The 13,029-nt window shown below is 51.1% G+C and overlaps 1 protein-coding gene across 1 annotated transcript in view; it reads left to right on the top strand.

Annotated features, from left to right (window-relative positions):
• Positions 1 to 9,638, top strand: part of TANGO2 (transport and golgi organization 2 homolog) — a 42,000-nt gene extending 32,362 nt beyond the window's left edge. The window contains exons 5-9 of the mRNA XM_049764655.1: positions 137 to 251; positions 3,851 to 3,921; positions 4,867 to 5,020; positions 6,473 to 6,577; positions 9,457 to 9,638. Of these exons, the coding sequence (XP_049620612.1) occupies positions 137 to 251; positions 3,851 to 3,921; positions 4,867 to 5,020; positions 6,473 to 6,577; positions 9,457 to 9,577 (566 nt within the window). The 3' untranslated portion in view covers positions 9,578 to 9,638. The remainder of the gene's footprint in view (positions 1 to 136; positions 252 to 3,850; positions 3,922 to 4,866; positions 5,021 to 6,472; positions 6,578 to 9,456) is intronic.
• The last annotated feature ends 3,391 nt before the right edge of the window (positions 9,639 to 13,029 follow it).

Below are 13,029 nucleotides of genomic sequence, written 5' to 3'. Positions count from 1 at the left end.
GGTGTGGGAAATGTCAATGAACCAAGTCAGCATGCAGTGGGGACACCCATTGCTCCTTTTTCCCTACCTCCACCTCCCCAAGGAGGGGAGCTCACCCTCACCTCCTTGGCCATGGGTGTCTGTCTTTTGCACACAGGTGAACTTGTGGCCCAGTTTCTGACCACAGACATGGATAGCCTGTCCTACCTGAAGAAGGTCTCCACAGAGGGCCACCTGTACAATGGTTTCAACCTCCTGGCAGCTGACCTGAGGTAGGTCTGTGGTCCCATCATGGGCCCATGTCAGAGGCTCGACAGAGAAGGGCTTCCCACTCTGCTGCCTGGGGACAGTGTGACAGTTTCCCTTGGGTGCTGCTCAGGACAGGCTGGGGGAACCTCCTGAGGGCTGAACCCCCACTAACTCATGACTGCAGGGACCCAGGGAGCATATCAGGGTAGGTGGGTTGCCTGTGACACTGAGAGACTGAGCATGATTTCAGTAGACACTCTCCAGGCACAGGAGAGCCTTTATCTTCTGTCCCTCTGTCCCCAAGTCTTCCTGGGGTTATAACTGAGGAGGACCCTGATTCTTAGCCACATCTTGCTTGCTTGCTGTCCTAGAGGCTGGAGAAATCAGAGCCAGGCACCCATGACCTCTGACAGACCTGGGCCCCACATGGGCAGGCCCTGCTGGCATGGGGGCATGCTATGCAGGGGTCTTCAAACTACGGCCCGTGGGCCACATATTGTATTTGTTCCCTTATTTTTTTTTTTTGTTTTATTTTTGGTTTTGGGGCCACTCCCTGCGGTGCTCAGGGGTTACTCCTGGCTGTCTGCTCAGAAATAGCTCCTGGCAGGCACGGGGGACCATACGGGACACCGGGATTCGAACCAACCACCTTAGGTCTTGGATCGGCTGCTTGCAAGACAAACACCGCTGTGCTATCTTTCCGGGCCCTATTTATTCCCATTTTTTTTCTTCACTTCTAAGTAAGATATATGCAGTGTGCATAGAAATTTGTTCATAATTTTTGTTTTTACTATAATCTGGCCCTCCAACAGTCTGAAGGACAGTGAACTGGCCCCCTGTTTAAAAAGTTTGAGGACCCCTGCAGAGTCTTCTAGAACACCTTCTCAGACTTTTCCCTCTTGTGGTCCCTTTTATTTATTTATTTTTTTGTTTTCGGGTGACACCCGGCAGTGTTCAGGGGTTACTACTGGCTCTGCGCTCAAAAATCACTCCTGGCAGGCTCATATGGGATGCCAGGATTTGAACCACAGTCCTTCTGCATATAAGGAAAATGCCCTACCTCCATGCTATCTCTCGGGTCCCTAATGGTCCCTTTTCACCAGAGAAATGCGGTATGGCTGGGTGCTGTCGGAAACATCTTTTTTTTTTTTTTGGTTTTTGGGCCACACCCTGTGACGCTCAGGGGTTACTCCTGGCTATGCGCTCAGACGTTGCTCCTGGCTTCTTGGGGGGACCATATGGGATGCCGGGGGATCGAACCGCGGTCCGTCCTAGGCTAGCGCAGGCAAGGCAGGCACCTTACCTCCAGCGCCACCGCCCGGCCCCCGGAAACATCTTCTAAGGCTTCATCACACATTTCAAATTAATTTCTGGCTATTGTCCATTCAGAAATCCCTTTTGCCCAGTTTTTTACTGTCCCCAATCCAGTTATGAAACTCCATTTGGGGTTCTGACCCTCTGTTTAAGAGGCCAGGCTCTAGAACAAGGGAACATTTTGCCTGCCAAGGGTTCCTTGGATATTAATTTATTTTGTTTGGGGGGCCGTAGAGGGCTATGACCAATTCTTTGCTTTTGAATGGGTATCCATCCTGCTCCTTTGGGAGATGCAAATCCTGCCTAGCACTCCTGGGTGCATGAGAGTTCAGGAGGGTTCATAGGACAGGGCAGCTGCCCTGGGGGCCCAGGGAAGGACTCACCCTGGATTTGGCATTGGAGGCCACCTGCAGTGCAGCTGTGGTGCTGGCCAACAGCTCCTGGGAAACATCCATTTCCCTTACTCTGTGCCTGCACCCTGGCTGTGGCCCAGTGATATCATTCACAGGGAGGCCTCTGGCCCTAAGACTGTCACTCACTGCTGCTGCTGTTGCCTGGGGAGCAGGAATTGTGGGTGGTGTCTGTGGGTGCACAGTGCAGGCTAGTAGGAGACATGCAGGGCCCTAGTCCCTGAAGTCTGCTCACCAGAGGACAGTGTTGGATGGGCTCCAGGGCTCCTGTGAGTCAAAGGGCAGATGAGGAAATGTGAGGGGACTTGGATAGAGAGAGTCACTCATCAGGGGGCTGAAGAGATAGTACAGCAGTAAGACGCTTCCTTGCATACGGAACGTTGCTGGTTTGAATCCTGGCATCCCATATGGTCTCCTGAGCATTGCCGGGTGTGACCCAAAAACAAACAAACAAAAAAAAAAGAGCCACTCATCAAAAAGTGGTAGGTTTAGGCCATAGCAGGAGCAGCCTAGGGGTGGGGTACTTCCTCAAGTGGGGCACACTTTATTTTTCAGTCTTTTTGTCCATACCTGGAGATGCTCAGGGGTTGTTCAGGAACTACTCCTGGCAGTGTTTGGGAGACCATATGAGTTGGTGGGGCTCCAACTCGATTCAGTGCATGCAAGGCAAGTGCCCTACATCTGCAGCCCCAAAGTGGGATGCACACTTTAGGCATATGGCCTCAGAGTCTGCAGGGGTTTGGCCTCTGGTATAGTGAGCATGCTTCTGTCCTTGCCCTTCTAAATCTGGGCACCCTGCCCTGCAGTGTCCTGGAAGGGAGTGGAGACCTGAGGCCCAGAGACTTCCTTCTCTCCTCCTTCTCCTCCTCTCCCCCTTTGTCTTCTCCCCCTTTCTTCCTCCTTCTTTCCCTCATCTTCCCATCTCCTCCTTTTCCCTCTCTTTTTACTCCTCCTTTCACTTCTGGTAGGACTCTGACCATAAGTGGTGCTGGGGGATGGCTGCACGCTCCAGCTTTTTTAGGAAGAGTACATGGGGCCAGTGTCCTTCCTATGGGTAGTTTCTGGGTGGAGGAATGATGGGTTGGGAGTGCCCCACCATCTTTGCTCACACCTTTCTCTCTTTGTTCATCCCAAGACACAGATGTCATGTCCAGGGTCCCAGGAGGAAGGCAACTTATAGGAAGGCCAGGAGGAACCTGCTTTATTTATACCTTAATTTACCTAAAAGTCATTCCAGGTCTTAGTAGAAAGATTTATTGTGGTTTTTAGGAATTGGAACATTTTCCACTCTGGAGAATTCCAGGCTATTTTGAAGTGCACACTCAGCACCTGAGAGTAGGAGAATGTGGTCTGGGTGCATAGTGGGTAAGCTTGGCACTCTGGGGCAGCCCATCTCTCCAGAGGAGACAAGCTGTAGAAGTGGGGCTAGAGCCTTGGAAAGTGGGGGCTCACTACCCCTCTGACCCCCATTATGCAGGCAACCTCAGGGTATTACATTGGGTGCTTTTAACAAGGCCAGGTCTGTTTTTTTTTTTTTTTGGGGGGGGGTTCTTCTTAATCCCTGCTTATGACCCAAAATCTCTTAGGACCAAGCATGCAGTTGATTATGAATTCATTTTCACTGTTGCCGAAGTTTTTGTGATCCCACGCTCAGTTATGTGGGTGGTACCCCCAGTTTAAGGTGCAAAGCTTTAGGTGATGACACACTTCACTCAAGGGGTGTCCCTGAAGGGAGCTAGGAATTGGGAGCAAACGCTGTAGATACCCCTAACCCAGAAACCCCTGACTCGTGCCCAGGCCTGGTCATGCTGGATGCTGGGGCCTGAGAAGCATGCTAGGGATGGAGTCTGAGAGACAGCCCGGGGACTCTGGTCTGACCGCTCTCCCTCCATCCACAGCACAGAGAAGGGAGATGTGATTTGCTACTATGGAAATCGTGGGGAGCCTGAGCCTGTTGTTCTGACACCAGGTGAGCCAGCCCATTCTGGGGGAGCTTAATAAGGGGACACTCTCTATGGGTACTCCATTGTACATTTTAGAGATTGGGGCTGTCTTCTTTGGGGGAGGGCAGAAGTTTGGGCTACTCCCAGTGGTGCTCAGGGGCTGTTCCTGACTCTGTGCTTGCTGTCCCATGTACAGTGCTAGAGATCGAACTGGGGTTGACCATGTGCAAGACAGATGCCCCTATACTAATTGGTCCTCAGACTTCTTTCTGTGTAGGGACTATACTTGGTCTGTATTTCTGTGGTTCTGTAGTGACCTGTGCCCAGACCAGAACACATGTAGAGTGTCCTACCACTCAGACCATGTTCTCTCTCTCTTTCTCTCTCTCTCTTTTTTTTTTTTGTTTGAGGCTAGTCAAGTGAAGCAGTGGGAGTGGAGAAGGAACAAAGAAATCTGTAACTGGCTGTGATCAATTAATTGTAAACACCATTGTACTCGGACCAGCCAGATCATGTTCTCTCAGTGACAGCCCTTGACTAGAAACTTGCAGACAGATTCCTTGGCTCTCATCCTATGCATTGGTTTACAGGCTTCTGTGGGAGCAACTGAAAAGTACCCCCAGTCCTCAGTACTGAGACCCACTGAACACGGTACTGTTGAGACTTGCTTTCTGCTGAAGTTTCTGGGAGCAATTCTTTCAACAATATCCTGCAGTTTCATCTCCAAGTCTGTGCCTCTCTGGTTAGATTGTCCTTGGACCCCTGCCACTTTCTTTTGGGGTGGTATTTGGGTCATACCCGACAATGCTCCTGGCTCTGCATTCAGGAAAGTTATTCCTGGCAGTGCTCGGGGACTTTCTCTCTTTCTCTCTCTGTCTCTCTGTGATGCCTTGCCCCTTGCTGGGTGGGTGGAAACATTCCTTAAGTTCACACCAGGGCCTCTGAAACTGGCTGCTGGCTCCTTTCCACAGGCTCCTATGGCCTAAGCAATGCTTTGCTGGAGACACCCTGGAAGAAACTGTGCTTTGGAAAGCAGCTGTTCCAGGAGGTCGTGGAGCAGAGCCAAACTCTCTCCAAGGACGCCCTTATTGCTCAGCTCCTAGAAGTGCTCAATAATGAGGAGGCGTAAGTGAACAGGCCCTTACCTTCGGGTCCTGGGCAGGGGAGGAGGGGAGGGCCTGCTGGGCTGGCAGGTGGATATGCTGTGCTCCTACTCTCTGCTTCCTTGAGCACATTAGATTTCTAGTGGGGACCTTGGATAACATATGTGGGCCATCTGAGCTTAGGGGTTCAGAATCTTGCTGTTCTCAGAGGCAAGTTCTAAGCAGCTCATTTGGGGCTCAGAGTAGCTGGAGGTACTTCACTGCATATAGAGGGCTGTGGAAGATTCCAGAAAGCTCTAGGATCTTAGCAAATGACATAAACAAGATACCAACCTGGGGGAGGTGATTTCTGGGACATAACTGTCCTCCCCCCGTACTATCTCACCAGTGGCCAAGACATGCCTTTGGGGTGGGAAGATTTGTTTCTCTTTTTATTTTTAGGGGTCCTAGGATTAAATCAGGCTCTTACACATGCAAGGCAAAAGCCCCTGCCTAGTTTTCTCTGTTGGGAGCCCTGAGGCACATGAGTTGGTCTCTGCCCTAGGACTGTCACCCCTAGCCTGAGGGCAAGTACAGACTGATGATACAAGCTTTCTTTTCCACCCACCCCCAGGCAGGCCACCGAGGCCTTGTGGAAGTCCCCCACAGTCTTCCTCCCTGACCTTTCTTTTTGGGGCCTTTCCTACCCCTGAGCTCCCCTTTCCTCTCCTCTCTGAAGCTGGCACCCTGGGCCTTAGCACAGCTGTCCTTCAGGGGAGCCCTGAAGGTTTTGTCTTGGTGGCCCATCCTAAGCTCCTTGGGTCCTGTCACTGCTGTTGTCCCACATTGGTGGCTGCCATCTTTTTGTGTGTGTGTGTGGTTTTTGGGTCACACCCAGCAGTGCTCGGGTTATTCCTGGCTCTATGCTCAGAAATTGCTTCTGGCAGACACGGGGAACCATATGGGACGCCAGGATTCGAACTGATGACCTTCTGCATGGAAGGCAAAAACACCTTACCTCCATGTTATCTCTCAAGCCCCAAGGTGGCTGCCATCTTTGATAGCTGTGGCCAAGACTGACTAGTAGACTTGAGTGGGCCTTTGTGGTGTGGACAGATGCCCATAAGGTGCCTGGCCGGCTGGCAGGGTACACTTATGCCTGGTGACAGCACCTTATCCTGCCAGCCCACAGAGAGGAAGGAATGTGGTCACTCCATTGATGGCTCTGGACATTGCTAGCTAGTCATTCTTTCTCTGCCCAGCAGGGCTTTCCTCTTTACCATGGTCCCGGGCACTCTGGACCCTAGGACTCTGAGTTCTGGAGTAGCCCCTGGTAGCTATGGTAGAGGGTCTCAAGGGAGAGGCTGTATGAGTTTCAGCCCATGAGCAGGAAGTGCCTGCTATCCATCATCTCCCACTCGAGCAGCCCTTTACACATCGCTGGCCTCAGGATGCAGACAAGGAAACTGCAGTGACTCCTTCTCTGTCTTTGCAGGCAGCTGCCAGACCCAGCCATTGAGGAACAGGGCCAGGACTATGTGCGGCCCATGCTGAACAAGTATGCGGCTGTGTGTGTGCGCTGCCATAACTATGGCACCAGGTACCAGCCTGTCCGGGGGGAGCAGGTCCCATACTCGTTGCCCTGCTGGGAGGTAGCTGTCTTTCAACTCAGGGAGGGGGCAGACCAGCACCACCATTAATAGCCCCACAAAGACTCTGTGGGCACAATGCAAGCACCCCTCCTACTACAGCCCTCTTTCTTTGCCTCCTTGGAGGGTTCCCTGCCATTGCCATGGTTGTGGGCACATTCCTATGGACCTGGTGGTACCACTGCCTTACACACTCTGCATCTCTAGGCCTGTCATATATTCTCACTGTGACTCAGGTAAAACATCACCGCTAGTTTTGGCTGTGAGGTGAGAAGCTCTGGGAGTGAGCTTGTCCATAATGGGGCAATGTTGGTCATGCAGCAAGTTCTTGCCATGCCCATGTAGCAGGAGGAAGAGAGTTAGGTATTGGGCCCGGAGCCTGGACCACCCACCATCATGACCCTCATGGAATACTTGTCATGCATAGAATGCTGTATGGCTCACAGACTGGACATGGCATATGATCTCAGGCACTCCCACATTTGCCCACTTTGCTTCAGGGCTTGCCTGTAGCCTGGGAACCTCAAGAGACTGGGGTGGACAAGCCAGTGTTTAGCAGCCTACAGTTACCCAGCATTTGGGTGTGGTGCTAAGGTGGTAACAAAGGGCATCTGGTGCCCGTGTGATGCCAAATGTGTATTTACTTTTGGGCTTCAGTTCTGATGAGAGGATGAGGCCCCATTGGATTGCCTCTCTTGGCTCTTTGGGAGACTGGGGTGACTTGGCCATGGTGAGGAGGTCATGGTTCTGCCAGCAGTGAGGACACAAGTGGAAAACTGACATGGAGTAGGAAACTGACATGCTGCCTTGAAGACCAGCTGACTGAGATGGCAGCTGGCTGAGTCTTCATCTTCATCCACAGTGGTCCTCAAACTATGGCCCGTGGGCCACATATTGTATTTGTATCTGTTTTGTTTCTTCATTGCAAAATAAGATATATGCAGTGTGCATAAGAATTCGTTCATAAGTTTTGTTTTTACTATAGTCAGACTCTCCAATGGTCTGAGGGACAGTGAACTGGCCCCCTGTTTAAAAAGTTTGGGGACCCCTGCTCCAAGACAAGGAGGCTGCAAGTCCTCTGACAGGGGGATAAGGATGGAGACAGGACATGGGTGGCGTAAAGTGCCAAGCAATGACTTCCTGACCATGCCAGCTTCCCCCATGGGCATCGGAGTGTTCTGCCTTTTTCTCAACTCCTTCAACCCCTACATCCCCTCTATCTGAGTTTGGGGACCAAGTTATATGCTCACATGTGTGAAACCATCTGCTGGCATGTGACTGCAGGTTCAAACCACTGGGATACTCCCAATCTGCAGCCTGAGTCCTGGTCCTGCCCTTGGAGTGGGGACAAGTCCAGGCTGCGTGAGGTTGGTGGGGAGAAGGTACACAGCATTTTGGACAAGGTTAGGTTCTGGGAGCAATGAGAACTAAAGGCTGCTTTTGATGGATTTTTTTTTTTTTTTTATGGTTTTTGGGTCACACTTGGCAGTGCTCAGGGTTACTCCTGACTCTATACTCAGAAATCGCTCCTGGCAGGCTCGGGGGACCACATGGGATGCCGGGATTCGAACCACCGTTCTCTGCATCTAAGGCAAATGCCTTACTGCTGTGCCATCTCTCCGGCCCCCTTGATGGATTTTATTTATTTATTTATTTTTTGTTTTTTGGGCCATACCTGCAAGCGCTCAGGGGTTACTCCTGGCTATCTGCTCAGAAATAGCTCCTGGCAGGCACGGGTGACCATATGGGACGCCGGGATTTGAACCAACCACCTTAGGTGCTGGATCAGCTGCTTGCAATGCAAACGCGCTGTGCTATCTCTCCGCCCCCCCCCCCCCCCTTTGATGGATTTTTATGTTCTTTTTTCTTTTTTGGTTTTTGTGCCTCACCAAGTGATTCTCAGGCATTGCTCCTGGCTCTAAATTCAGGGATCACTCCAGGTGGACTCAGGAGACCATAAGGCACACCAGGGATTGATAGTATGCCCTACAGCTTGATTTATTTATCCTGATTGATTTATTTTTGGTTTTTGTTTTGGGATCACACTTGGGGGTACTCAGGGGTCACTCCTAGCTCAGAGCTTGGGAGTCATTCTTGACGGAGCTTGGGAAATGGAGTGGTGCTGAAGATCTGGGCTTCCTGTGCAGAGCATGTGCTCATCTGTAGAGCTCCATCATAAGCCAAAACAGGGCTTGGTTTTATGTGTAAATGGCCTGGTCCTCAAGAGGCTGGCGATAGTGAAGAAGGCACTTGCATAGCAGGCAGTGGACACAAGTTCAATCTCTAACATCCCATACAGTCCCCCAAGCCTTACCAGGAGTTATCCCTAGGTGCAGAGCCAGCAGTAAGCCCTGAGCACCGCTGGATGTCCATAAAGGCCTTGTCCATAAATGACTGGGAGCTTGGATTGTTGTGAAAGCCCATTACGATCTGCTCTAATTTGACTATTTTCTGGGGAGTCTTGGCAGAAAGTGGGAGATCTGAGCTGAGAAGCACATGCTGGTTTAGGGGCTACTTCAGTGACAATAGTGGTGGCTGGGACTTGTGCGGGGCAGGTAGAAGGTATTTCGGCATGGACAAGACAAACTAATTGGCATGATATTCAGGGCCAGTGGTAAAGCTTCGGTTCCTATCCAGCCTGATGAGGGCCTGAGCCCACCAGACAGCCCTCCGACCCGTACCCCACTGTTTTCTAAGGCTGAGACTGCTCCTTCATTGGGTACCATCAATTAGGTCCCAGGTGTGGGGCAGCAAGCTGACCCCAGCCAGGGCTGAGTGGTGAGGCAGAGGCTGGGGTGGCAGACTTAATGTGGGCTCTGCTCTCTTATAGAACCAACACAATCATCCTGGTGGATGGGGATGGGCACGTGACCTTCATAGAGCGTACCATGCTGGACAAGGACCCTTCACTCTGGAAGACCAGCACCTATGAGTTCAGGCTGCAGAGCTAATGTGCCACTCTGAGGGAAACTTCCCCTGATATGCTGTATTCCAGTGCAGGGGCCTTGTGACTCATGTGTGACCCATCTGTCTCTATGTCCTGAGGCCGGCCCTGCTACTCCCCATGGGGAAGGAGGGAGGCATGACTGAGGAGGAGGAACAGCCCGGTTGGTGGGCTCATGGGTCTTCTGGGGGGAACAGTTTTCATGTGAATTTGGAGTTCCATGTGGATAGTGGGCCCACCTACACCTGGGATACCTCAGTGGTCTCTTTGGCTCCCCAGATAGGGGCAGCGATTGAGGCTCATGGGTTATTGGCAGGCTCAGGTGAGCCAAGGGTCACAGCCTTGGGTCTTGTCCTTGTCCCTTGTAAGTACAAGTCTCTTAGGGATTTTGTGCTTCAGTAGGAGATGCTGAGAATAAAACTCCAAGCCTAGCTGGCTCCTGACTTGTGTGACAGGCTGGCTGGTGGTGTGGGCATGGGCCAGGCCACTTTCTTTCTTTGCTCATGGCTTTCCTGACAGGTGCCCTGAGGGTCTGGATGTATATAGAGAGTCACCTGACTTCAGGGCCCTCTGAACTGGACCACAGAGCTGGAGGTTCGAGGAACTATGGGAAGGCCCTATTTTGGGGATCCCAGGAGGGAACTACAGGGTCTGCTTTGTAGATAGATCCTGGAAGCTAGAGAAGGGTGGGTAGAGATAAATTGTAGGACCCAAGGGAGTTCAAGTGCCACACCAGGACCTGGGTTTTGGGTGAGATTCTGGATTTCTCTCCATCCCAGCAAAATGGAAGGTTCCAGACAAATGCTGAGACACAGGTATCTGCCCCACAGCCAATCCAGGTCTCGATCTAGACCTGTACCACACTGACTAATCTCTCCCAACCCTCCCCTAACCTGCTCACTCTTCAGGAGACCTTAGCTCACTTGAACTCAGAAGAAAAGTGATCTAGCAGCCTGGTTCGAGTCCCCCCCCCCCCCCCCATCTCTGACTGAGCCACAATGAGCAGCTCTTAGTACCCTCCTGCTGCCTCGGTGGGCTACTGCCACCCCACATCATATACCAGTGCCCATTCCAGCACTCATCTGGCTGGAAATGTCTACCCTCGTATCTGGCCCAACTGAATAAAGCATCTGAGGACCCCTTTCTCCATAGATGTTTTTTCCTATTCAGTGTGGGCCTGCCTAGGGGAAAAACTTTCCTGGCATTCATCATGCCTCCTCCTCACACAACTCCCATACAGCATGCCCTGAACTACCCAGCCTGTCCTGTCTCCCTCCAAGGGGCAGCTAAGATGCGCTGAATTGTGTCTCCCCAAATATTTAAGCATCATAGTCCTAAGGGTGTGATCTTATTTGGGTCTCTGCAAAGATGGCTTAGAGTTTAGGTGAAGTCATTTGAGTAGGCCCAAATTCAGTAGGTGTCCTGATAAAAGGGGAATTTTGGACACAGACAGATAAGCACACAGTGGGTGCCTACGAAGACTGGAATTGTGCTGCTAATTGCAATGGAACCACTTCACTGGGAACAAGGCCGAGAAAGGCCCTTCTCTGTAGCTTCAGAGAGATGACCACCTACCAACACTGTCTGCTATCCCAGACATGCAGTTTTCTTTTTTTTTTTTTTTTTTGGTTTTTGGGCCACACCCAGCGGTGCTCAGGGGTTACTCCTGGCTGTCTGCTCAGAAATAGCTCCTGGCAGGCACGGGGGACCATATGGGACACCGGGATTCGAACCAACCACCTTTGGTCCTGGATCGGCTGCTTGCAAGGCAAACACCGCTGTGCTATCTCTCCGGGCCCAGACATGCAGTTTTCAACTGTGGTCCCTTGGAGTATTCTGCTGGCCCACAGAGCATCAAATGGCCCCTGCTTGAGAAACACTGCTCTAAATCTTAACACCTTGGGCCAGAGAGATACAGGGGTGAGGGTATTTGCCTTGTACATAGCCAACCCAATTTTGATCCCTGGCATTTCATATTATCCTCTGTGAGGCCCACTAAGAGTGATTCCTGAGTGTAGAGCCAGGAATAACCTCTGAATATCTCTGGGTATGGCCCCAAACCAAATCAAAACAAAGCAAAATCTTAATACTTAAACCTAACTCCAGCAAAATAGTATAATCCAAAATTGTATTGATAACAAAACTTTTTTTTTTTATTTTGGTTTTGGGCCACACCCAGCTATGCTCAGTGCTTAACCTGACTACCCAGAGATCACTCCTGATGGGCTTGGGGGACAATATGGAGTGCCAGGGATTGAACCTGGGTCAGTCACATGCAAGGCAAGTGCCCTACTTACTGCTCATCTCTGTGGCTCTAATATATAAAACTATCCTTCCTCTAATATTCCATTCATAGACTAGGAAGCACTGGGTTCAGATCTTACATCACATAAGAGTATCACCTTTAATCAAAGATTAAAGCATCTCGATGCTTTTTTGGGGGGGAGGGTCCTTTAGGGGGTCACACCCGGCCATACTCAAGGGTTACTCCTGGCTTTTCGCTTACAAGTCACTCCTGGCAGCCTCAGGGGACCATATGGGATGTCGGGATTCAAATCAGCTGCATGCAAGGCAAATGCCTTACTGCTGTGCTATTTCTCTGACCCCAGCATCTTGACGCTTTTGAAAAACACCTTCCCCACCACCCTACCCCACAGGATAGCCCTGTAGAATGTGATTACATTCAGGTTTTTTTCTTTTCTTGATTTTTGGGTCACACCCGGCAGTGCTCAGGGGTTACTTTTGGCTCAGAAATCACTCCTGGCAGGCTTGGGGGACCATATGGGATGCCTGGAATCAAACCAGGGTCCATCTTGTATTTGTCCCTGTGCAAGGCAAACGCCCTACTTACTATCTCTCCAGCCCCACATTCAGATTTTGACCTGTGGATGGAAATACCAATGAATAATAATATTCTTTTTTTTTTGGGGGGGGGTCACACCCGGCAGTGCTCAGGGGTTACTCCTGGCTCTATGCTCAGAAATCGCCCCTGGCAGGCACGGGGGACCATATGGGATGCCTGGATTCGAATCACTGTTTTTCTGCATGAAAGGCAAATGCCTTACCTCCATGCTATCTCTTCAGCTCCAAGTGATGATATTCTTAAGAGGTCCACAAATAGGGGCCGGAGAGACAACATGAAGATAGCATGAATATAAGGCGTTTGCCTTGCATGCAGAAGAACGGTGGTTCGAATCCCGGCATCCCATATGGTCTCCGGAGCCTGCCAGGAGTGATTTCTGAGTATAGAGCTAGGAAGTAACCGCTGACCCAAAATCCGTGTTACCCAAAAACGAAAGAAAGAGAGAGAGAGAGAGAGAGAGAGAGAGAGAGAGAGAGAGAGAGAGAGAGAGAGAGAGAGAGAGAGAGAGAGAGACAGGGAGGGAGGGAGGGAGGGAGGGAGGGGGGAGGGAGGAAGGAAGGAATTGCTCCTTACTTGGGGGACCATATGGGACACCA

Source organism: Suncus etruscus, chromosome 17, assembly GCF_024139225.1.
Source record: "Suncus etruscus isolate mSunEtr1 chromosome 17, mSunEtr1.pri.cur, whole genome shotgun sequence".
NCBI classification, from domain to species: domain Eukaryota; kingdom Metazoa; phylum Chordata; class Mammalia; order Eulipotyphla; family Soricidae; genus Suncus; species Suncus etruscus.
The sequence above is the reverse complement of the archived record's forward strand: the minus strand, read 5'-3'. Positions and strand labels throughout refer to the sequence as shown.